The sequence below is a fragment of the Otolemur garnettii genome, unplaced genomic scaffold, assembly GCF_000181295.1.
Source record: "Otolemur garnettii isolate 467f Iridium unplaced genomic scaffold, OtoGar3 scaffold00123, whole genome shotgun sequence".
Taxonomy (NCBI): Eukaryota; Metazoa; Chordata; class Mammalia; order Primates; family Galagidae; genus Otolemur; species Otolemur garnettii.
Window position 1 is genome coordinate 3044862 of NW_003852518.1, and position 27157 is coordinate 3072018.

Here is a 27157-nt window from a genome sequence, read left to right on the forward strand (position 1 = left end):
TTTTAAAAAAGATACTAAATGAAAGCGATCTGTGGGAAAATAACAGAAGAGATGAAAATCTTAATATTAGATCTTAGAAGGGGAAAAGAGAGAGAAAGAATGGGACCAAAATGTTCATAGATATAATGGCTGAAATCTTCCAAAGTCTGGCAAGAGACATAAACCTAAAAGTCTAAGAGCTAAGTGAATCCCAAATAGGATAAAACCAAGGAAATAACACTGAGACATGTCATAATTAAATTTCTAAATATTAAAGTTGACAAAAAAAAATCTTGAAAACAGTTGAAGAAATAGATGGAACTCCAAATCCATCCATAGTAACAGATTTTTCATTTGAAACCATGGAGGCCAGAAGAAAGTAGTGGATTTCAAGTGCTGAACTTTTCTCTCTTAACCATTAATTCTATATTCAGTGAAACTAGCCTTAAAGAATCAAGGGGAAATACAGACATTATCAGTTGGGAGGAAGAAAAAGTGAATTTGTCATTAACAAGCCAGGCAAGTTCACTAAATAGAAAGAAAATTGTAACAAAGGAATATTTAGAACTTCCAAAAGGAAAGAATATCAGGATGTGTTAAAAACAAGGTACATATAATAGACTATCCTTCATCTAATGAATTTTATCTCTTCATCTCATAAAATTTTAAAGCAAGTTAAATAAGGATTAGAACACCATCTGATGTGGTGCTCAATTTATCAGGAAACAATTAAGACACCAGTATTTTAAAAGTGGAGAAGATAAAAGGACTCAAATAGATAAAAGGATAGCATTTCACTCCAAGTGATAAATGGCAGTATCAGTAGACTGGAGTAAGTTGCACATGTGTATTGTAATGCCTGGAACAACCATTAAGAAATCTATATAGAAGGATATACTCAAAAAACTATAAAGAAATAAAGATGGAATCCTAAAATAATTTGGCCAAGTAACTCATAGAAAGGCCAGAAAAGAGAAACAGAGAAAATAGAACACAAGGAATAGAGTGTCACACTTAAATCCCAACATATTAATAATAACATTAAATGTGAATGATCTCAGTACATAAAATAAAAGGTAGAGACTGGTAGAGTAGATTACAAAATATGACCCAATAATATGTTGCCTATGTAAAACTCACTTCAAACATAGTAAGATGGATGAAAAGTAAAAGGATGGAAAAGAGATATCATGTGAACATTACTTAAAGTAGAATTTATACCAACTAAAATTACTGGTGACCATGAGAAATATTTCATAATCATAAAAGTATCAATCTACCAGGAATACATGACCATGGCAAATGTGTATACATACTTGATGTGTACATCAGAGCTTCAAAATACATGAAGCAAAAACTGATATACCTGAAAGGATAAATTGACAGATTTATAATTTAGATACTTAACACCCACCCTTGAGCAAATGACAGAACTACTATAAAGAAAATCAGTGAAGATACAGAACTGAAACATGCAGTGAACCAACAGGATCTAACTAACATATACGTACCACACCTACCAAGAAAATCAGAAAATAAAATTGTTGAAATCATGCTGAGTATGGTTACTGACCATAATGCATCAAACTAGAAATCAATAACACAGAGAACAGAGGAAAATCTTAAAAACTTAGAATTTAAGCAACACACTTCTCCATAATCTCTGAGTCAAAACAAAGCCTCAGAGGAAACTATAAAAAGATTCAGAGGCCAATCTTAACATGTATTCCTTTGAAAGTGATGTGTTTTGACTTATAGTTTTTTAAAAAGTATTTCTTTATTGTTGAACTTTAGAAAATTTACCAAATTTTTGCACACAGATCAGTCATTGCTATTCCCACAATACCCAATTCAGAAATTTGACTTGCATCATGGCAAACTATTTCAATCCACCAGCCTAGAAGTTGTTTTGTTTTGTGCTTGATACGTTTTCTTCTTACATCATTTCTTGTTACTTATTATTCACTTACCTTCTTTATCTAATTCCTTTAGCCCTTTTCCTCTCCTCAGTTTTATTGTGTCACAATTTTCCTCTGTGTTCTTAGAGAAGAATTCATAGGTTTGTTGCTGTTTTTTTTTTCTCTAGATCAATAATTCTTAGTGCAGGAGAAAACTTGCAGTCAATAATGTTATTCCCTGCATCCAACAATAATCATACTTCCGTCTGCATTTTAGCTGTTCCTTTTGTGTCTCACCCTGTAACTCTACCTGGCATGAATTTTCTTCTCATCCTTCACTTCTGTTTCACAGAGTTCACACATTTCCCTGTCTAGATATGAATTTATCATGAGGTGCTTCCTGTGACAACACCTTATCAATGCATGTGACCTTCTCTTGGAGGTGGGGGATCAGTCCTTGTTTTATGCCAGATTCAATAGCTGGCTCTGTTACTCATCATTTCTTATTTCTCCTTGATTTTAGCAAAAGCAAGATGGTACTGATGGCTTTTCAAGGCTCTCCACAATAAGTTGGCCCCTGACCTTCACTTGAGTGTTGCTAGATCTTCTCAAAATATCTCCAAAGCTCTGAAGGTCATTTGAAAGTCATGAATGCAGGCTGATTTCCCACATCCAAAGGCTGTTCATTCACTTGTTCTATTATAATGATCAGAGGTCATCTCCTGTTTTTCTGTTTGTATTCTCTCATTAATTGGGGGGTTTATTCCTAGAGTGCTCTGTAGTCATCAAAAGTAAAGCAGATATACATATACCACAATTTATTAATCTATTCATGGGTCGATGGGCACTTGGGCTTCTTCCATGACTTGGCAATAATGAATTGGGCTACAATGAACAATCTGGTGCAAATATCTTTATTGCCAAATGACTTTTGGACCTTTGGATATACTCCTAGAAGAGGAATTACAGGATCAAACAGCAGGTCTATATTTAGATCCCTGAGTGTTATCCAAACTTCCTTCCAAAATGAAGACTTTACCTCTTTTATGTTTACATGGATGGAGCTGGAAAATATTCTTCTTAGTAAAGTATTTCAGGAATGGAAAAAAAAATATCCAATGTATTGAGTACTGCTGTGAAACCAATTTATAATCACTCACACTTGCATATGAAAAATGAAACACAGCTATAGCCTAGAATCAAGAAGGAAAGGGTAGAGAGAGGTGAAGGGTAGGAGGTGAGTCTATAGAGGGAGGGTTGGTAGGGGGACCACACCTATGGGGCATATTGTAAGTACAAGTTGGAGCTATCAGGTGTAGAGCATAAATGTCTTAATCCTGTAATAGGGTAAAAGTGGTGAAGGCTATGTTGTTTAATAGGATGTAAGCATTCTAGTTTGTACAAATAATCATCACATTGAATCCTATAATGGCATAAATGTATTTATGATCTATGTATGAAAGAATTAAAAAAAAAAAAAGTACAGCAGGAAAAACTACCAAGTATGTCATCTCTTCTCTCAGGTTCATTTTATTTCTGCCCTGTCATCCTGGTCTGCAATACGCACACTCCTCCTTTTTCCTCTCTGACACTCACAGCATCCTAGGGAGTTGCAGCTTTCCAGGGGATTAAGAAAGAGAAGCACCAATGAGAGAAAGAAGAAGAGAAGAAAGAGAAGAACTCTTTTGGTTTCTAACTGCAGAAAATCCTCCCTGGGCCCCCAGCAGCCAGGTAACTGTCAGGTTCCTAACAATGAGACAGAGAGTGTGGATATCTCCACCCTGACTCGTAAATTACACTTCTGTCTGTTTTTCTTTTTCAGTGATCAAAGTGATCACCTCAGTTGTGAAGTTTCTCAGTTTAATCCAGTGGCTCTTAGACTTGGCTGCAATTAGAATCATCTGAGGACAATAAAAAACCTGCCATTCAAAACATACCCTAAATCAATTAAATAAGAATCTCTCTGGGTTTAGCACCAGAACACTCGGGTAATATCAATGTGCATGTCGTCTGAGGACCGTGGATCTAACCCAGTCATGACGCTGCTGATGTTGACACGTCTCAGATGACAGCATTTCCCTGCTAGTGCTCTGAGGCTTAGCGGGGGTTTGGGGGAGGAGTTGAGGTTTATCTCCAATATTTCCAAGAGCTATCACCACCACCACTACCCTCAAGGAAATAAAATGATAGAATAGAATGAAATAAAATAAAATGCCCTATCCTCTTTTATTCTTACTTTTTCTTCTTAAAGGAAGATACCTTCTTAGCTACTTAGACACTATTCTGCTTAATCTATTTTCACTTATTCCTTTAGTCATATTAAAATAAATTTCCTCCTAGGTTTGTTCTTTCATATCTCTACTTAACATTTCAATTCAATAATATTATTCCAACTTAAAAAGTCAAAATAATATAAACAGCAACTATTTATTTTACTGCAAACGTATCTTAATTATAGAATATAATTATAGTACCACAGTGATTCTATAATAGTGATGCAAAAGCTTATTCATTGAAATATAAAATTTATTGAATACTTCCTTGGATAAAGACTTTAGAAAACACAAATATCATGGAGTATTTACCTTGTTATTATCAAAGACAGAGATGTAAACAAGTATGATATACAAAGTATTAACTGATTTAATGACTATCGTAGTTGGTTTTCTCTTGCTGTAACAGAATACCTGAGACTGGGTAACTAATTAAGAAAAGAAATTTATTTCTCACGGTTTTGTAGTCTGGGAAGTCAAGGGCATGGTGCCAGCAATAACCAACCCACTCCTGAGACAACAGCACTAATCCAATCATGAGGATGAAGCTGGGATGACCCAACCACTTCCCAGAGGCCCCACTGCCCAACATGGTCACCTTGTGGACCAGGTTTCCAATAAATAACCAGGTGTCCCTTCTGAGGAACACATTGAGACCACAGAAATGACATAATGTAGTTTCTGGGAAATATCTGTCATAATTTGAATGTTTGCTAAAAATAAACATGGATGGGGCTGGTCACAGGGCTTAGGCCTATAATCCCAGCACTCTGTGAGGCTGAGGTGGGTGGATCCCCTGAGCTCACAGTTCAAGACCAGCCTGAGCTAGAGTGAAACCTGTCTCTAAAAATAGCAACTTTGTGGTGGGAGCCTGCAGTCCCAGCTACTTGGCAGACTGAGGCAAGAGAATCACTTGAGCCCAAGAATCTGAGGTTACTGTGAGCTCTGATGCAAGGGCACTCTTCCAAAAGTGAGCCTCTGTCTCAAAAAATAAAAATAAAAAAATAAACACATGGATGAATTTTAGAACCTAATATCTGTGAGAAGTGAAAGAAGCCACTAACTCATCCTGCAAAGGTGGCAAAGATGCCAGCAGAGGTGATATCTGAGATGGGGCTTGAAAGTTGAGTAGAGATGCTTCAGGTGTTGCAGGGCAAAGTAGGCAGACTGGACAGAGGCAGCTCTGCAGCCAGCAGGGCCCATAGGCATGGCAGGCAGGCCAGTGATGTAAAGGCTGGCACATCTCTGGGAAAGGCAGGGCCATAAAGAGAGGTGAGGCTGAGAAGACGGGTGAGCAGCAGCCCACGCATGTCGACTTACAAGTGAGGACTTTGCTATGAATGCATGCATGTAGGAGACTTTAGAAGCCCTAAATATTTGGGCAAGAAGGACAATTTTAACATTTTAGAAACCCTTTCCCAGAGAAATGTCAATGCCTTGATTGTCTCCTTATTGCTGAATTAATATAAGTGGAATCTTGACAAAAATGCTTTCAGAAGCAGAAATGTACCACAATGGAAAGGTGCCAAGACATGTGGTATAGGGTCAAAGGATTATGTGAGGTGATCTGTGATGGTCATGCAGGATTGGATTTGTTTTCTGGCTTACTTTTTGTTTTTGTATTATTTCACCCCAAAGGTATGACAAACAGTTGGTAAAAGAACCAAAGAGATAGTCACTGAGCAAGCCGTGTAAATATGAGGGGGGAGAAATTCCAGGCAATGGGAACTATGACTTGAAGTAGGGGAACATGTCACACATTTGGGAGTCAGTGAGGAGCCTGGTGCTGCAGGGAGGTGCTTTCACAGGAGCTGGAGAGGCTGCTAGGCTGAGACCAGTGAAGGGCTATAGGTCACAGGCAGGCATTTTATTTTATTATAAGAGATATGGGAAGCAGGGGGGGTACCAAGAACTGACAGGCACATTCTGTGGAAAGGTGAGACTGTCAGGGTAAGAGTTAGGGCGGCTGCAGAGAGCAATGAAACAAGCTGGTGGAGAAGTCCAGGTAAAAGAGCACGGCCTGTTGGGCCAGATGAAGAGCAGGAAAGTACGGAGGAGATGCACATTTTGGATTCCAATAGCAGAAGGGATAGGATGTTATGATTGACAATGGGATGTGCAGGATAAAGCACAATCAAGATTAGGAGTTTGACCTTAACCGACTTTTAAGTTCCCATGAGTTTCTGAAAAATATTATGTGACATTACATGTGACTAAGTTGCTGACACAAGCAAGAAAGAGGCAATAAAGCCTCTGATATAAAAATATATTCTGTTTTCTGCTCATCATACTCCCAAATCAATGCCTTTCCCTCAGGCTCTGGACTGGACCTGCAAAACTTACACCCATCACCCAAGGAAGTCTTGGCACCTTTTACAGCCACTGAGCAGGACACCCCAGTTACAGCCCCATTCACGCAGAAGGCAACAATCCTTCAAGAATTCACTCGGTAAACCACATCTGATAGGTTTATACCAGCTTACTCCATGTGAATGGGTTATAATATTCAAATTTTCATTGAGTGTTATGCTTGAAATTAGGGGCTCCGATGAGCTGCAAGTTTGCTGAACCGAGAAAGGTGGGCAGCCTGGATTCTAATGATCCAGCCTCATAAAGTAGCAGCATCAGGGTTCAGAACGTTTTCATCTCTAAGATGGGATGTGTACATCTGCCAAGAGCACTGTGATGAGAATGGCTCTGTGCTGTCTGTGTGATGTAGTGATCCACGCATCCATGCACTGGCTCGATGGCTCCTGAGTCTTGTGTTTTGAGTGCTGGGGACAAAACAGTGAGCAAGACACAGCCTCTACTCCCAAGGGGTTTGCCCAGGTTCCACATCAGGATGAGCTTTTGTTTCATTACAATTTTTAAGCTAATAGTTCTACCTCTGTCCACTTCCCATATGGACATGCAAACATCAAGGAAGATGGCAAAATACCTTTGTTCAGAACCCTACTTAAGGGAGTTTTTTATCAATATTTTGATAAGAACTCACAATGCCCATCCTGTGGTACCATGTCGCATGTTCACAATTCATTGCACAGACAGTCCCTCCCCTGATAACTGCATGAACACGTCAAATCAGATTGAAATTTTTATCTTAACACAATAACTAAGAAAATGACATGAAGGTTATGTTAATCAGTTTGATGAAAATATTTCAAATTGTATATGAAAACACACTGTGCCTCATGTTTGCATTAATGTACACAGCTATGATTTAATTTAAAAACATCAGAATTGAAATTTTTTACATACACAAATAAAATACCTATAAAGAAATTTCCAATGACTGAGAATAAATATATTTCTCAAGTCAACACAACTATTCAACAAATAAATGCCTGCTCCTTTGAGCAGTTGCTTCCCAGATGAGCATTATCAGGCACACATGGTAACCTGGGCATATAGATCACAATTGACTGAGGACTGCAGTCCTATACACCCTGCTCTAATGTCCCCAGACAGTCAAGTGTATACAAGATGCGGGATTAAGGTTCACAACTGGAGCCAAATTTAAGTCTTACGTGTTTAATTGAAGTTTATATGAATTAAAATATATTTTAGCTCATGTTGTCATTTGGAAGAGAAAAACTCCAGTTATTGTGATTAATGGTTTTCATTTCATCAGGCCATATAGTGTGCCTGATATACTTTTGATTCTTCTTCATCTTTCTCAGATCTGTCTGAAGTATAAACCCAGTCTTGCTGGAACCCTCATTAGACCCTTCATTTCACTTCCCTGTCTGGATCATCTAGCACCCCAGGTGCTTAGAAATTTGTGCATTATACTCATGGACCAAGGCCCTCTTACAAGTGTTCATTCTGCCTGAAATTCCCTTCTATACCCCCTATCTTTCTATTCATTCTCTTCTCACTCCCACCTCTCCATTCCAAACAAATGGAAGAATATTAAGAATATTAATAATATTAAGAATAAAGGTGGGATTGAAATATCCTGTTTTGCAGAACAACTCTGCCCACCCAGACTCCGACAGGGTTAGTCCCTTAGGTTTCCATATCATTCTACGCAGAACTTTATCACCATTATTATTATGTCATTACAATGTAACTGTTATAGTAAGTCTATTTAACTTTTCTAGTTCTTCATTATTCAGTCACAGTAGTTTGAATATTTCCAGCAATTTATTGATTTGGCCTAAATTATCTAGTTAGTTGATGTACAATTGTTCGTAGTACTCGCTCGTAATCCCTTTAATTTCTCATAAATACTGCGCACTAATCAATTGCATCAATGGAACTACAGAATCCATCTTACTTTATTTATATATTCTGTAAAATAAAAACTATAAAATAAGATAATTTCTCCTCTTTTATTCCTGATTTAGTTATCTGAGCCTTCTCACTTCTCTTAGGCAATCTCTCTCTCTTTTTTAATCTTCTCAAAGAACCAACTCTTGGTTTTATTGATTTTCTCTATTTTCTCTTCTGTTTCTCTGTGCTCTAATCTTTGCTATTTCTTCCAACCTGATAGTTTTGGGGCTAGCTTATTCCTAATTTTTCTAGTTCAAGGCATACAATTTGGTTATTGATATAAATTCATTTTTTTATTGGGGATTCACTGAGGGTACAAGATGTGTCACATACTGAGACCCCACCCCCCTCCTTCCTTCTCTCTGCTCTTCCTTTCTTCCACCCCTTCCTCCTTCTCTCTCTCTCTCTGCTCTCCCCTTCCCCCACCCCTCACCATGACATTAATTGTCATTAATTGCCCTCAAATCAAGATTGAATACATAGGAGTCATGCTTCTCTATTCTTGTGATGCTTTACTAAGAATAATGTGTTCCACTTCCATCCAGGTTAATATAAATGCTATGAAGTCTCCATTTTTCTTAATGGCTGAATAGTATTCCATGGTATACATATACCACAGCTTGTAAATCCATTCCTGGGTTGAGGGTGCATTTAGGCTGTTTCCACATTTTGGTGAATATAAATTCAGCTGCAATAAATGGTCTAGTACAAGTGTCCTTATGATAAAAGTTGTTTTTTTTTTCCTTCTAGACAAATGACCAATAATGGGATATCAGGATCATATGGGAAGTCTAGGTTGAGTTCTTTGAGGGCTGTCCATACTTCCTTCCAAAAAGGTTATATTAGTTTGCAGTCCCACCAGCAGTGTGAAAGTGTTCCCTTCTCTCCACATCCACACCAGCATGTGCAGTTTTGAGATTTTGTGATGTGGGCCATTCTCACCGGAGGTCTTTCTTTTTTAACTTAGGCATATACAGCTATAAATATTTCCTCATACGGCTTTTGTTGCATTCTATAAGTTTTGATATGTTGTCATTTTCATTTGTGTCAAGATATTTTCTAACTTCTGCTGTGTTTTTTTATTTAATCCATTAGTTATTTAAGAATGTGCTAGTTAATTTCCACATATAGTTAATCCATATTTGTGGATTTTCTATTTTCTTTCTGCTGGTATGTCTAGTTTCATTCCATTGTAATCAGAAAAAAAATCTTTGGATAATTTAAATCCTTTTTAACTTAATAATAATGTTTTTGTGAACTAATATATACTCTACCTTGGAGAATGTTCCATGTACACGAGAAAAAAAAAGTATATTCTGCTGTTGTTGGTTAGAGGGTTTTATGCCTGGCTGTTAGGTCCAGTTGGTCTATAATACTTCACTTCAAGTCTTCTATTTACTTTTGGTCTTCTATCTGATTGTTCTATCCATTACTGAAAGTAGAGTATTGGAGTCTCCTGCTATTATTGTAGAGTTATCTATTTCTCCCTTTAGTTCTGCCCATGTTTTTTTTCATCTATTCAGGAGCTCCAGCATTTGTTATATACACATGTATGTTCTTGTAATTGTTGTAGCCTCTTGGTGCATGGACTTTTTTATCATCATATAATGTCTTTTTGTCTCTTGTAACAGCTTGCTATTTAAAATCTATTTTGTAATAATAATAATTTAAAAAATGGTGGACAGTGGAAATAAGAGTGTTGTAATAAAACACCAGAAGATGTGGCCACTGAGCGACTGCTTTCTCAAGTTATAAATAAAATAAAATCTATTTTGTCAGATATTAGTATATTTCCTGTACTCTTTTTGGTTACTATTTGCATAAAATATATTTTTTCCATCCTTACTTTCAACCAACGTGAGTCTCTTGCACATTATAAAATTAGATTACCAATTTTATCCAATATGTCAATCTACATCTTTTAACTGATGAGTTTAATCCACTTAGATTTAAAGTAACTACATAGGGAATACTTACTATTGCCATTTCCTTATCTGTTTCCTATATATCTTTTACTTGTTTTGTTCCTCCTTTCCTCTCTTCCTGTGTTTTGTGTTTGTGCATGTGTGTTTAGTTGATTTGTAGTGACGAGTTTTGATTCCTTTTTCATTTTACTGGGGAAAATTCTATAAATGTTCTCTTTGACATTACCATGGAAAGTACATACAACATCCTAAAATTATAACAATCTATTTTAAAATGATCCCAAAGATTACTTCAATAGTATATAAAAACTATGTTCTTTACAGTTCCATCCCCAACACACATATAAACACCGATGTGTGCACACACACACACAAATACACACTTTGTTATTATGTCCCAAGTCATTCTTTATATATGGTGTGCATATTAATATAAATTTATATTTTATGCTTATGCCTTTAAATCTTATGAAATAAAAATGGAATTACAAATCAAAATTATAACAATATTGTTTTTTACATTTTTCCAAAAATTTAGCTTCACCAGAAAACTTTATACTTTCATATGACTTCATATTACTATATAGTGTCCTTTCATCTTAAAGGAGGTAAGAAAATTTCACCCCAAAATGTGTGTCTCTGATATAAGGAATATTTTGAATTTGAAGGTCATTCAAGGCCAAGAAACACTGGAGGAGGCCTTCCCTCCATCTACATAAACTGGACTGGCCTGATCAGAGGATCAAACGGGACAACTGACTCCCCTTCCCCCTTCCTTTATCTCAAAATATTTTAGAAAAGAGGGTAGGAAATGTAGGTGAGCCTGCTCCAAATTATTTCAGTCAGAAAAACCTAGATTCTCACAGGTTAATCTACAAGTCAATGTATTTCTCACTCATCCATTCACCCTCCCTAGCAACTATTTATTTCATATACTCCTCAATTCCTCCCACACTCTCAAAAAGGCCTGTATAAATATACGTGAACTTCATTGGAAAATCAGGTCATCATTCCATGATTTCTCCTTACATGCACAGTAAATAAATCCTTTCTTTTATTAATCTGCCTTAATTGTGAGTTGATGTTTCAACAAACTAATGTGGAAAGGGCAAGTTTCTCCTTGTCCCTACAATTTCAACATGGAGGACTCCATTTAACAAGTCTTATAGAAAGGCCTAGTGATAATGAGCCCCTTAGGCCTTTGTTTATCTGGAAAGATCTTAACTTCTCTCTCATTTTCAAACTGTAGTTTTGCTGGACATCAAATTCTTGATTAATAATTTTTTTATTCAGTAATTGAAATATATCATCCACTACCTTCTGGTCTGCAAAATTTCTGATGAGAAGTCTAGTACTTTTTATTAAAGATTTCTTACATGTGATGAGTCACTTCTCTCTTGCTGCTTTTAATGTTCTTCTGTCTTTGGCTTTTGGAAGTTTGATTATAATGTGCCTCAGTGTGGCTCTCTTTGAGTCTATCTTGTTTGGAGTTCATAAAACATATCTTTTCTCAAATTTAGGGTGTTTTGGACATTATGTTTTCAAATAGTCTCTCTGCCCCTTTATTGCTCTCTTTTTTTCTTCTCCCAGGGTTTTCATAATGCCTATATTAATATTAATCCATCTGAGAGTATCTCATTAGTCTCTCAAGGTCCTGTTCACTTTTCATCATTAACTTTTATTTTTGCTCCTCAGACTCAATATTTTCAAATCACCTGTCTTCAAGTTTACTTATTCTCCCACCTGCTTGAGTTTGCTGTTAAACCTATCACGTGAAGATTTCAATTGCTATTACATATTTCAGTCCAAGATTTCTGTTGTTATTTTGTAATTTCTATCTCTCAGTCAATATTTTCATTTTATTCAAATATAGTTTTTCTGATTTCCTTTGGTTATGCTTTCCCTTCGCTCTTTAAGTATATTTAAGAGCGTTGTATTAAAGTTTTTGTTTTATCCAAGTAAGTACAATGCCCTAGTTTCTTCACAAAAAGCTCTGGATACTTATTTTGTTTTCTTGAATAAATTGTGTTTTCCTCTTGCTTTGTGTTAATCATTTTCTATTCTGAAGGTTTTTATTCTTTGACTTCTTTGGGCCTTGCAAAAACAACTGAGAGAGACTAGTCTTCCCTGGGCAAACTAACTCTGAACTATAAAAAAGAACTCACCTTAAAATGTCCCATTCATATGCAAACTAACCAATTCAGTACCCATCCCCCCCAACCATCCTCTCTCCTAGTGAGATGCTGTCACAATTAGGATCATTATTCTTTTGCCCTAATCGTCCCAGGGCCAGGTATCATACAACTAGGGACAGTTCCCACACACCAGACACCCAATCCTAAACCTACTTGCCCTGTCCTGCTTATTTCTTCCCCAAACCACCACAATAGAGGCTCTCACCACATTTCCTCTGTTCCCTCTCTCTCTTGTCTTGCCCAAGTGCTGCTTCTATGGCCCCTCAGTAGTGTAGTATTTGTGAGTACAAGAAACTAACATTTTAGTGACAATTGGCTACTGATTTGTATGCCTCACCATACCCACAATAAAACCTATATTTTAACTGGACATTTGAAACAATATCCACCTTTCCTAGTGTTGTATATTGGCTACATGCAGAGAAAGATCTTAATTAATCAGCCTTCAGGGAAGGCTTGAGCTCTTCTCAAGCCTTTCCTGGACATATATCTTTCCTAGGCCCATGCATTTGCTTTCTTCCAATTTCTCCATATGCACACCTATTTTTAGGTATGTTAACATCACCACTTTCTTCTCAGTCCTTAGCCATACTATGGCACCCCAAGTGCCTACAGGTTTACAGTCCCCATGTAGTTTTTACAGGCCATGCTCACTGCTTTCTGTGGCATCCTCTAGACTAAGATCCGAGCATCTCTTGGCCATATAAACCCCAACACTGACATAGACCAAATTCTCAGGCAGCCCACAGACAAGTTTGCACAGATTATAATGCAGTGTGTTCTGTTATCTCCACTTCACAGAAGGAAACTGGTGATTGAGCCACCACCTTCCCCAAATCGCATCAGGCTACCCTGAGGAGGGGGGAGAGGGGGAGACAAGAGAAGTAAAAATGCCACAAAACTTCTACTTTTTCTTGTTGGGTTGTTGATTTGGTTACTGTAGATCTTTGATATCAAGCACTCCTGAAAAGTTATTTTAGACAGTGTCTAGCTGCTTACTTAATGTTTTCATGGGAGAACAAGAGCCTGAAGCTTCCTACTTTGCCATCTTACTGATGTCTGAGCCTTACTTTCTCTATTTATAATATAGGTTTTCATCTCTGTGGATGTTAATTCTAATGTATGAAAAGCTCTAAGAGTTTAAATCATTCCGAAATGGCATTTCTACCTGTTCCTCTAAAGGAGACTTAGCTGATGGAGGCTACTTTGCTCCCTCCACTGCACATCCTATTGGCAAGACACAGCAGAAGGGAATTTGTCACTACACTCACTGCCATGCAAAGTGAATGGGATGAGGGTGGGTAGCAAAAGACTCTGCACGCCATAATGAGAAACTGCTAAGAACTAGCAGAAAGAGTCTGAATTCCTGGAAGACTAATGGAAGCAAAACCAAGAAAGCCATAATTGAGAAGAAGTGGAAAGCATGACGTGTGTCCATGGAAAGCAGATGAAAACTCATCCTCTTAATGAATGTATCCATTAAAGAATGCAAACGATCTTCTAATAAAATCCTCAAACTACTTTCTACCATTGTAGTTCATGTTAATTATTATTTCAAATCTCTCCATCCTACATATTTTATAAGATTTACTTATGCTTATTTGCCTTCTACTATGATTTGAAGAGAGAATGTATAAAAGAAGAAAGCCTAATTTTTAAAAGAAAGCTCAACTTATACAATATTTTGTTACTCATAGATTTCTTTTTCCTTATAAAACACTTTTTAAAAACTGATTTGTGTTTCTTTTTTTTTTTTCTTTCTACAGTTTTATCAAACCTGCTTAGCTCCTCTGAATAAATCTGAGATGTTGTTTGATTTTCCTTCAATTCTACAGTTGGGGGTTCATTGAACTCTCTGTATTCCCACATAAGTGGCCACCTTGTAAACACCATTGATCAGGTGTACTGAGTGGGAAAATGGCTAGAAGTGCCACAAATCAATCTCTATTCTTCTAAACAAATGCTCGAACAGCCTCCATTCTCTGTATCTCCATTTCCTATTGAGATCATCTCCAGTGTTTCCTGAGACCCTTTATCTAAGCACCCTTTGCCCTCAGCTCCTTCCAGTCACTGGGCAGCACATTTGTATTTCAGGGATCTCAAACTCTGACCTCATTCCTTTGGCCAAGTCTTCATCTTCTCCTCTCTCCTCCTTCATCAGGGCTGCAGATCCCATTTATCACTCACTTTGAGACATCTGTGCCCAACCACAGACCATGCTGATTGTATCTGCTTCCCTCTCCACTTCAGGGCCTATGCTAAGACATCGCAGTTTTTTTCTGTTTTTATTCCAGCAAACATCATCATTCTCATTTGTGTCAATTCCAAACCACTAGGAAAAAAAATCATGGCTTTGTATTGACTGCTTGCCAGTCACATCCACCAGAAAAGTATAGTGTCTTCAAATGTGTCTCTGTTTGACCTTCAGTCATGACTTCATATGTTTGCTCTCTCTATCTCTCTAATAGATATATTCTCCACATCAAATATATGCAAATTTTCTGTCTCTCTTTAATCATCCATGCTCATCACTGTCCCATTAGTCTTACATTCTTTTTGTAGAGATCAAAGCAGGCTGGCATAAAGTTCCACAACATTCACCATATTTCCCAAGTCTCCTCTATAGCTTCATTTTTACTCCTGTTCTATCACATAGAAACATGGCTACTTCTTCCAGATTTCCATTCAGGTTTTTTTTTTTTTTTTCTCCTAATCCATAAGTTTTCTTTTCTTTCTTGTATGTTCAAAATCTACATCATCAGCCTACTAAACCTTCTATTATTCCTTTTTTCACATACATGCACATGTGTACACACACATACTTGCACACACACACAGAATTCTTCCCACTCCTCTTCACAGCCAGACTTCCATAAAACGGAGTTTATGGAAGGATTTAGTCTCCTAAATCCTTAATATGATCTTTCTTTGCCTCATTCTATCTATTGTGATTTTCCATCTGGAATTGCACTGAAATAACCCTCTGGAGGTCACAAGCCACATTTTTGCATTCTCATTATTCCTGATGACTCTGTAATATTTTATAATTTTTCCTGCCTTTCCATGGATTTTGTGCCTAAGCATTCATACCTCGGGGGCTGCAGCATCTGCGCCTTCTTCCCTCCATTCTGTTTGCATCACTCTTCTCTTCTGCATCAGCATCTGACCCAGGCCAGATCTTACTTACTGGCCACAAATACCTACCTTTTTTCAATAAAGTTAGGACTAATTTTACTTATGACTGCTCTATTGAACTTTTCTGTCTGGTTTTCTGAATCCTATTGGAAATTTTAATCTAAATGTGTAAATCAAACCAGCATCTCTGATCTTGTACAAATCACCATGCTCTTTCCTTAAAAATATCTCTTCTTGCTTTATTTCTTATAATGTTATCAATACTGAACAGTAATTCATTCTAAAAATGCTCAGATTCATACTTTAGATTCTTAAAATCATTCCTACCCTCGGCACCAATAACTCAACCTTTTCTCTTATTTGTCTGAACTTTATCATTCTTTTCCTCCAAATTCACCCTGACCTTGACCCATAAATTATGAACATCATCATTCCAGCAACTCACTTGATTATAATTAGCCTTCTCAAGTTAATACATAGCATCTATAGTATTCTCTCTAAAGTATTACTGAGAGCATGTCATTCTTATTCTCAAATATTGGTAAAGGCTGTCTATTTCTTATTAAAGTCCATATTCCTCATTCTGTCAGTTGAGGTTAAGCAGAACTTGACTTTAAATATCTAAGAGTGATCCCCAATTATCCCTCCACACTCACCTTTATGACGAGGTCAACCTAGATTCCTCCCTGTTTCTTATAGTTACACTATGCTTGCTTCTGCATGGCTAAGACCTAGACTGGCTTCTTGACCTCAGTCAAGCTTCTGCCTATTGTTCAAGATCCAATATTAATGACCCCTCTTCCCACTCCCCTGAAACATGCCATATTCATGTTTCAGAATGACCTCTCAGTTTAATGCCATAGAAAAGCAAAGGCTTACTACCAGCTAGAACTACATTCACTCATTGCCCCATTACCCAACATTCTTATAGCCACAGCTAATAGGCAAGATTTCTGAACATTGGTTTTTTAATCAGTAGAGTAGGCAAATATTGTCCATCGTACAAAAGCAATATGGAAATTAAATGAGACCATGAATGTTAATTATCTATTGGAATCCCTGGTACATCTGTATGTTTCAGACACTGAATAAATGTTATTCTGCTGTCCTTTCTCTGCAAGGCTTCATATGTTTTTAATATTTCTCTTGGTCATGCACATTTAAAATCTTTTATATTACCTGTTATCATCCAAAATAGTTACAGTGACACAAAATAATTAAATTTTGGCTGGTTGTAGTGGCTCACACCTATAATCCTAGCACTCTGGGAGGCTGAGGTGAGTAGATTGCTTGAGCTCAGGAGTTCAATAACAGCCTTAGCAAGAAGAGTAAGGCCCATCTCTACTGAAAAAGTAGAAAAACTATCTTGGCTTTGTGGTCGAGGCCTGACATACTAGCTACTCAGGAGGCTGAGGCAAGAGGATCATGTGAGCCCAAGACATTGAGCTTGCTGTGATCTGTGACACCATTTACTTATTAAAAACTTTATAGATAGGGCAAAATAAATACATAAAAATAGAGTAAGGTTAGGATAAAGTAATAGCATATTAGAGAAACTGTTTAGCATTGATTTCTATGTGGATTAATACTTCAACAAATATGTTTTGTAAATATATTATGACGGATATAGCCTGTTATTACTTCTTATTTCTTTATTTGCTTTTTCTTCAAGAATCTGAATTAGTTCAATAAATTATAATTTATCCCACCCAAGTGAAATAAATAAACATTCCCATAAGCCAATAAATTCACTCTGGATTTCAGAACTGACCTGTGCCATTTACAAAATGAATCATAGATAATGAATCAGTGATCAACACAGATAATTTGTGAGCTGAGGCCCGGCATAAACACAGTATTGTGTTGACCCTCTCAATGGTCAAGCAGAGGGCAGTCTAGTCTGTCTTCTCTATTACAGTATTCCACAGATAGTGCTCTAAAATGTAAAATTGTTCTTGGTTCCATGAGATATTCAAGTCCAAGAATAAAAATAATTTTAAGATAGAATGCTCAAGTCACCTTTTGTTCCCCTCATCTCACAGATGAGGACACAGTTTCAAGAAGGCAGATACATTTAATGAAAAAGAGAGAGAGAGAGCCTGGAACTCAGCATTCTGCTAATGGACGGACTGGCTGTCAAGTAGACATCTCACCATTGCCCCTCACATTCCTATTCAGAACGTTTTCTGCTTCTCTCACTTTTACAAACACTGCATTTTGAAATTAGTCAATTTATATAATACATAAAAAATGGCATTACCGTATTTTCTCCAGTCCACAGCAGGAGGTAAGTGCCGCCATAAAATAAGGTTGTTTAGATGATTTAAGTAAGAAGGTAGGGCATGAAAACCCTTCTGGTTATACCACACCTAAAAAAGAAAGATAATTTAGTGGCGCTCATGAAATTAGTTCTTCAGTCTGCTCATCAGCTTTTCCAGTACCCGGGGAACACGTGTCAATTAGCTTCCGTGGCACCTGAGTGCGGGACTCAAAGTAATGCTCCTCCTGCACGCTGACAGTGAGCAGTCAATTCCAGTCTGGTAATCTTATATTTATCTCAAGCATATAATTTACAGCTAAAAATAGATTAATTTTCCCCAGAACAAATGTGAATCTTGCTCTATAATTATATTCTTACAGGGAAAAAAGAACCGAACCCCATCATTATTTTTTTGTTCTCAGCTGGTAAGCTAATGAAATTTGACCTGCAAATTAAAAGTGTGGAAAATGATCAGAAAAAAATGATTACTTTCAAATTAATACCTGAACATGGAACATTATTTCTCAAAATAAATGGAACCAAACACTTGCTGAGCATAAAGTAGCATGTGAGCAGCAGAAAGGGGAAGGAGAAAGTGAGGTGACGTTAAAGTCAAGATAAAATCTAGCATTCAAAATACTAAGGTGATCATCAGTATCTCTATTTCAAAATATCAATATTTTAATGAAAAATACATGTTCAGTTTGGAAAGCTGGTGTCTTCGAGAAGTGTAATGAATCAAACTGGTGCATTCTGCTCATAATTCAGTTGACTGAGCAGCTTGTTTCTGTAGACAAGGCTGCCTTTTGCGACAAGACCATCCACTTTATAGCATTAGGGTGGCCTCACAGAAGATTAACACCTCTTTAAGGAACCCACTCAGGGTCTCCCAGATGTGTGAAGCAAAGTTTGGAGCCAATCTCAAGCCCTTCCAACTTAAGGACATCCAACTCATTTTCTTTCTATTCCATCATTCTACAATGAGTTATTTTTCTAACCAGAATCCCCTGTGGCAGCTATTGTGTTCATGGGAATAGCTAAGAAACAAAATATTGCTCGTGCATTTAAAAAGCAAAAGCAAAACCCTGCTACATTAGCTAATGCCCCCCAATTCATTAAGAGAGCTCGCTTCATTAGGCAACTCAGAGAGCAGACCCCATCTTTCACACCGCTAATGCTCTTTTTCAAATAATGTTTTCTTAAGTTCACGGAGAATTCCTTGCCAAATATATTTTATACTCTAAGGGGAAAAAGAGCAGCTTAAGGTCACTAACCAAAGAACTTGGGATATTCTGTGAGTATCCAAGGCTGTGCCTCAACAGAGTAGGATTATGTGACCAAAAAAAGAGACAAGAAAAAGAAAAAAAATCTAGAGAGACTTAGATACACAATTCTTTAAAGTAGGGTAAAGCCTGATTTCCATTCAGCACCAAACTAAAGGAGCTTATGTCACAAGTCAGAGGTACATTCACCTCTTCCACCCAGCACAAGATTCTGTCCCACAGAGCTTCATACTGTCACCTTCTGGGGTCTTGCCCTGGTCTTCCTGTCGCACGCGTGCACAAACACACACACACACACATACACACACAGCCCTTCACAGGCACCAGCCCTATTCCTGGAAATGGTGGAAACTTAGGATTCTGTTAATTCAAGGTCAGGCTAATATAGTAGAAAACCCTATGGAAACTGGACCCTCCTACTAACCCTGTGACCTCTGTGTCCTTCAAGTCCTCCCTTAACTGTTTTGTTTGTTTTTTGTTTGTTTTTTAAAAATAGACTCTCACTTTGTCACCCTCGGTAGAGTGCTGTGGCATCACACAGCTCACAGCAACCTCTGGCTCTTGGGCCTATGGGATTCTCTTGCCTCAGCCTACCAAGTAGCTGGGACTACAGGCACCTGCCACAACCCCCAGTTATTTTTTTGTTGCAGTTTGGCTGGGGCCAGGTTCGAACTAGCACCCTCAGTACATGGGTCCGGCACCCTACTCACTGAGCTACAGGCACTACCTGCTCCTTTAACTGTTTAACTAGAGGTAAAATATATGAGAGACAAAGGTAGACTTTGCCTCTGGAATAGGGTTTTCAAATTTTGTTTTGTTTCATATATTTGTCTTTATTTTTTGTTTTAAAAGCAGAGTGGTATTTTCCATCTTAGAAATGACGCTGAAAACAATATAGAGAGCAGAGCAGCTTTGGTGGAGCGGCACTGGGGAGACAGGAGCCTGCCTGTGCAGCTGCCCTCACCTCGCCCTCTGAGAGCACTGAGGCTTCTGTTCTTGGGTTAATTAGGTCCTGGTTCTGCACAATCCTGCACCCACAGGCTTTGTCGGGCAATTTTCACACCCTCCTATTCTGACACTATGCTTGACCACGTGACTTGCTTTGGGCCTAGGATACGACACACAGCAGAGGTTTGAGAAGCACAGGTATATTCCTGCACTCCCTCTGGTGTCTCTGCTATCACCATAGGATCATAGTGAGGCCAACCTGCCGGAGGATACCACAGGAGCAAAGCTGAGCCCTCAGCTGAGGCCAACAGCCAGCCACACGTACAATAATTCCTGGCCAAGATCAGGCTAAGCCTTTAGTAGCAGAATCCTGCAGACCCATGAGCTAAATGAACATCCTTTGTTGAAGTCACTGAGGTTTGTGACTGTTATTACAAAGCATCATTGTGGCAAGAGATAATTCACACAGTAATGGGCAGTGGAATAGGGTGTTACTGAACCAAAAAAGGAAAACATGTGACACTGGTGTTAAGACCAACACACGGGGTGCAAACAGACAAGCTGGAAATACATGAGAAAACATGTAGAAATGTGGTGGGGAGGATGGCAAGAAAATCACTATGGATCACTCAAAAAATGTTGATGCATATTACACGCAGTGTCAAGACATTTGGGCAAAAAGTCGTCACCTGTGCTGACTTTAAAGACAGAAATTGTGTCCAGGTAACATCTTCACAGGAGTATGAAGTTCTCTAGGCAACATGCTGAAGGGTGTGGCCTCAGAACGAAGATACAGTCAGGAGTGCAGCTGCCAGAACTGTCTTCAGAACACTGGGAACAGGGCTGAGGAGCCCTCTCAGAGGGACACAAGGGCTTCTAGGAATCCTAACGGCTGTTGTTCCACAGCCCCTAAATTTGAAGTCCCCAAATACCAGCAATTAATTTTAGAGAGGATGTGTGTCTCCACAAGAATCGTGAGAATGGCTCGTGGTCCTCAGTGAGGTAAAGGGAAAAGCTGGGGCTTCACAGGGAGCTGTAGCAAAAAGACTGGATCCATGCAGAACACAAACCGGCTGTGGGAGCCCAGCTTTCCGCAGGCAGCAACCAGCCTGCAGCACTGCTCAAAAGATGTGTTTCCAGATATTTTAGTCACAGAAAGCCATGAGGGTGAGGAAAGAGGAAGCATTTGGCAGAGAGTAGAGGGCCGTTGCAGACGATGGGCTGGGGGACATTCCCGGAAGACAGACGGGGCTGTACTAAGCAGTGGTCCACACAGCAGCAGGTGCTCAGACAGCCCACGGCAGCCCCGCCCACCAACCCTGAGCTAAATGCCCTTATTGTTGGTGCCACTGTGGGTTTGCAGTTGTCTGCTATGCCATATTGTTTCCACAATAAATGATTGATTCATAGAGTTCTATGGAACAAAGTTGAAAATGTTTTTGAACTTCCTTTCAGGTCATCTGTAAATTGGTCTTTCCTTCAGAGAGATTTTATGAACTCGTTAAGTAAGCAAAGCATACTTTACCGTGATCTTAAAATTAGCATTCAGTAGAGTTCAAAGGAAAGGCTTTTCTTTCTTTTTCCTTTTTTTTTTCCCTCCCAAGAACAGTTTTATAAAACTGGACCAAATTCTGGAAATAAGGTGTGGGATTTCCTTCCCTGTCAGCCACAAGTCAGAGAGCAATAAAGTCCAATAAGTGAAATAGGAAGTTAATCTCCTTTTAAGAACGTATCATGACACCTCAAACAGACCTTTTCTCACAGGAACCATGAGTAATAGCTCCTCAGAAAAGTAACTAAGTAGCTCCAAGAAAAAAAAATGCCTCTGGATATTCAAATATATAAAATTCCCTGGGAGAACAGAAATTTCTGCAAGTAAACAAGAAGGGTAATATGTTTGTTCTTTTTACCTGAAGGGTATACGTGCTATTTCTCATTAAATAAGCTACGCACTCAAGATGTGAGTGATGTATCCCACAAAGGTTCCAAGAGAGACATTCCACAGTATAATGCACCATACATTAAGGCTGTTTGTATGCAAATTTTCTCTTTTCCCTTCAAAAGGACTATGAAAATCATACCATCTATATCTTACAAATGTAGCCTAAAGGCTTAAGGAAAAGGCTGGCTATTAATTACTGAGAGGTAAATGGAACCATTTGACATGACATCAGCCCCTTGGCAGTCTCTAGCAGGTGTTCAGATAACAGATTGCCCTTTACACTGGCAATGTTGGATTCCTTGGCCTCCCGGAATGAAGCTCAGTCTCCAAAAGGCAAGAGGCAGTGCACTTGCACACCCATGCCTGGCCAGGAACATGGCAATCATTAAGAACTCCAGAAATTACCTCTCAAACATGTCAGCACAGAACACTAATCTAAACAAAGATAAAAAGAAGCAGATGGGCAGCGCCTGTGGTTCAGCGGGTAGAGCGCTGGCCCCATATACCGAGGGTGGCAGGTTCAAATCCTGCCCCAGCCAAACTGCAACAAAAAAATAGCTGGGCATTGTGGCTGATGCCTGTAGTCCCAGCTACTTGGGAGGCTGAGGCGAGAGAATCGCCTAAGCCCAGGAGTTGGAGGTTGCTGTGAGCTGTGATGCCACAGTGCTCTACTGAGGGTGATAGAGTGAGATTATGTCTCTAAACAAAAAAAGGAAATAAAAAAAGAAACAGATGTTGGGGAACATGTGAATCACTGGCCCCTCATCGGTGAATCACTGGCCCCTCATCGGTGAATCACTGGCCCCTCATCGGTGAATCACTGGCCCCTCATCGGTGAATCACTGGCCCTTCAACTCTGAACAAGCTCAGCTCCCTGGATATCTCAAAGCAAAGACACAGACATATATCAGAAATGGGAAGGGCTTGGATTCGTATGGTCAAAATTTTCTTAGAGGAAATGAACAGATTCCTTCTACCAATTAGGTACATTTTTACAACGGTGACATAATACGTTCTGATATATGCCAGAAAACACTTGTGTATTTTAAGTCATTTTTCTATAGAGCTATGAATGATGATATTGTCATATCAAGCCAGAAATTTCATGTGTGTTGCCCTTAAAGGAAGAGAGATTTGAACAAATTTCAGCTAAAGAAGAGATTTCTAAACAGTTCATACTAGAACTTAAAATTTTTGTCAGGGCTTATGTTGGGAAGCACCTCTTGCTCTACTGAAAAAAACTCCAGCATACACATATCCTTATCCCTACAAGCTTCGCAAGTTTATATGAACCATGAAAGTCCCCACTACAGAGTAGAGGGGTGCAGGGCGACAGTCCCTGTTCCAGCGGTCATTCTTATAAGTAGACACAACATCCTGCTCTACAGAAAGAAATGGCTTGTGGCCATGTTCACACTCATGTCCTGACGTGAACTCACACGCACTCTCCCAGGGTGGACTTGCCTTCCTCCCACAATCTACTCTTTTCCAATTTGTCTCTTACTCAAACACCATCCTATGTCCCCAGTCTTGGAGACTGAAGGCTCTAAATCTTTCATCTTTTGCCATGTTCAGTTTGTTCAGAAATTTTTCTTCCCTTGGAAACCTTCTGCTGCTCACTGGCTCTCCTGCACTCCCAGTGGCGGGTCAAGACATCCTTCCTCCATCCCAGTCCTCATTCCTCCATCTGGAGACCCCTTCTCCCTGGCTCTATAATTCTAGGGCCCATTCTAAATTTGTGGGGATAGGCCTGGCAGGGCTTAAAAATCCAGGCACCCTAAGAATAGCCTTGTGTTTCTTTGCGTCAGCTCTGCGGCTATCCAGCCTTCTGGAAGATAAGGCATGTGGGTGCACATTCGGAAGATCTCTTTGGCCACCTGGGAAGCTAGTGATGAGACTAGTTATGGAGACTATGGATAGCTTTCAAAATGTACTTAATCTATCAGGCGAAGTCTTATCTTAACAAAAAGCAGTAACCTATTTGCTCTATTTCTACACAGTCTAACAAAAAACATGTCATTTTCTCTTTCAAGGGAATGTTTTCATACAACTATTCTTAATCCTCAGTAACAAATGTTAGAATTTGATCTGCCACCCCTGCTCCGGGCTCATGAATATATTTGCATATCAAATTCCCCTAAATAATTTCTAAGACAGCAAGTTAAAACAAAAAACGAACAAACAAACAAAAAAAGAACTCTATTACCTTTGTCAGAAGTTTGGGATTTGATAAGTTTGCATTCATGTTTCCAGCTTCCCTGGGGGTTCGCACTCCAAAAGACCAACCTCCAAGCCTATTCACAACAAATAGTATGTTACTCTTTCAACCAGGGAATGCCAGGACTTCTAACCAGAAGGTGTTGCATTACCAATTACACTAGTCACAGTGATCTTAGGACAGTAGCCATATGACACCTGCGGCCTGTGCATGACCACATAAGCTGAGCACAGTGCTGGCAAGAGTGGCCTGACCCCTAGGTCAGGCACACAAGGACTGGCGCTGTTTTCAGAGAAGGTCTGGATAAGGCTGGCCACATTACAAGGTGTACTTGTCAGAATTTACCATCTGGTTCCGAAATACATGGCACGTGATGGATATGGCTATGATCGTCAGCACTCTAATTATTCTAATTAATTGTCATTTCCCCCTACAAATGTGCTAGTCACAATTACATCGTCTGTCATGATCTTTCAAGCCACTCACGTTTGCCTTCCCCACTTTGTTTGTCTTTTTTTCATTCCCCCTCAGGTCTTGCCTGGTTTAGAAAGCCGAGCCAGAGAACTTCGGTTCGTTTAGCTTCTCCTTCTGAGTTCTTACAACATCCTATACTTCCAGCTACTGTACCAATCACCACACTTCCTTTTAATTGTCTGTTTGCTGGTTTAACTTTTTATGCAGCTCTGTGAGTTTTTTCCTTGGTGGGAATTATAATTTTTATCTCTGTATCTCAATGGGTTGTGTAGTATCTTATATCTATTAAGCTTCCAAAAACAAGTTAACATTAGAAATAAAGGCACATATTAAACTTGGTTTCCAACTATCTGGATCCACGGAGAGTGAAGAACAAACAGTCTACTAACACAGTGTCCCTACTCACCACAAAAATTCAGGTCAAGGAATAAGTAACATTCCCACCTGGCTCAGTTGAGTATATACATTTATATACATTCATTCAACAGATGTTGATTGAGCGTTTTTAATGGGCCAGATAGTACCCCAAGTTCTTGGCACACAAGCTCTCACCTTCCAAAAGTGAGCTATCAATGTGAGAAAAGAAAATCTGAGACTCTAGGACCTGTTTAAAGGATGTAAGAGGTGGGGCAGCAAAAAAAGCAGGCAAACCAGACTGGGGCGGGTGGCAGTGCCTGGGGAAGACGAAGACACACCAGCACAGCAAGGATCAAGAAGGGACAGAAAAGGACAAGGACGTGTCCCGGGGACACAGGCAGCCCAGAAGAGGCCTCCCTATGTGAACCAACTGCAATGCATTTGGGGGACTCAGGGAATTTGATGATGTGGGCAAATGTTATCAAGATTTTAAAGCAAGGAGAGGTACTTTTGTCTAACTCTCTCATCCAAATCTCTACCGCGGCCTCCTGGAAATCCAGCACAAAACAAAAGCTTTCCCAAAAATTGCTCAAGAGGAATTTTAAGATACTAAGTTTGTACCCAGGTTCTTATGTTGGAATTCTAAAAGGAGGCTTTCATTTCACTACGCTGTGAACTTACCCGCTCTCATTATCCAAAGCAGTAAAACCACTTCCGGCCCTCCTGCTCCCGCCCGAGGAGTCACAGTTGATATGATTCCCTCCAGTGCTCACGAGAGCGCAAGTCAGCAGCAGGGAATCTTATTAAAAGGCTGGCAGCCACTGCTTGGAATTTTTATGAGCACCAAGGTTGGTATTAGACTTCTGAGTTTTTAGAACATTAGCATTTGAAACAATAGGTTTTATCAAGTTCTTGGAGGATAACAGAAAAGACACAGGGACAGTCCTCAACACACCTTGGTTTTTCAGAGGGCTCCAGCAGGTACTCCTCCAGGTTGAAGGCTGAGAGATTCAACAGCGTGTGGCCCAGGCGGCTGGTCAGGTAGGGGGCCCTGGCACTCCTGTTTGGACACTTCTGTGATTGTTTTCAAGGAGATAAAATAGAAATGTATTATTTATAGCCCACCAATGGTTTTACTGACATCAATTTAAGCTAAATGTAACTTTTTTTTTCTTGCTTTCAATTTTTAATAAATTATCTATGGCCTTTTACATGGTCCTGTTTCTAAAATCTCTTTAAGAGTTACCTACATTTGAGAATTATGCCTGAGTTCCACTGAGACCTTTGCAGTCATTTATATCTGAGAGTTTCACTTTTTTTTTTCCAGTATGTAAATTGGGGCAGATTTGTAAAAACTAAAAAGAGAAATGTGTTTTCCAGTGGGGTGATTCTGTATTTGATGAAGGGGAAAGAGAATCAAGGTAACTGGCAGGAGGAAGATAAATGGCAGAATTCAAAAGTGTGTGTTTCTTTCATAAGTGTCTAAAGCAGAAATCAAACAGTTCTTCTCCAGTGACTCACTAGGGCACCCGCACCGGCTCTGAATTATGAAAAAATCACCAAACAAGGTAGGAGGTGATGGTCGACACCACCTCCTGGCCGCAGGAGCCTGGTAGTCCTCTACCCTTCCCTGCCAGTGAAAGGTGCAGATTCAGGGGGCTCTGTGTCCACTTGCCAGTGAAAGGTACAGATTCAGGGGGCTCTGTGTCCACTTGCCAGTGAAAGGTATGGATTCAGGGGGCTCTGTGTCCACCTGCCAGTGAAAGGTGCAGATTCAAGGGGCTCTGCGTCCACCTGCCAGTGAAAGGTATGGATTCAGGGGGCTCTGTGTCCACCTGCCAGTGAAAGGTGCAGATTCAGGGGTCTCTGTGTCCACCTTGCCAGTGAAAGGTGCAGGTTCAGGGGGCTCTGTGTCCACCTGCCAGTGAAAGGTACAGATTCAGGGGGCTCTGTGTCCACCTGCCAGTGAAAGGTGCAGATTCAGGGGGCTCTGTG

General features: G+C 39.2%; 1 protein-coding gene across 1 annotated transcript in view; it reads right to left on the bottom strand.

Annotated features, from left to right (window-relative positions):
- Positions 1–27157, bottom strand: part of ABCA13 (ATP binding cassette subfamily A member 13) — a 557155-nt gene that overhangs the window by 161426 nt on the left and 368572 nt on the right. Inside the window, exons 46-48 of the mRNA XM_003797747.1 lie at positions 26118–26236; positions 24320–24407; positions 17941–18049 (exon numbers count right to left, since the gene is read on the bottom strand). Coding sequence (XP_003797795.1) covers positions 17941–18049; positions 24320–24407; positions 26118–26236 — 316 coding nt within the window. The remainder of the gene's footprint in view (positions 1–17940; positions 18050–24319; positions 24408–26117; positions 26237–27157) is intronic.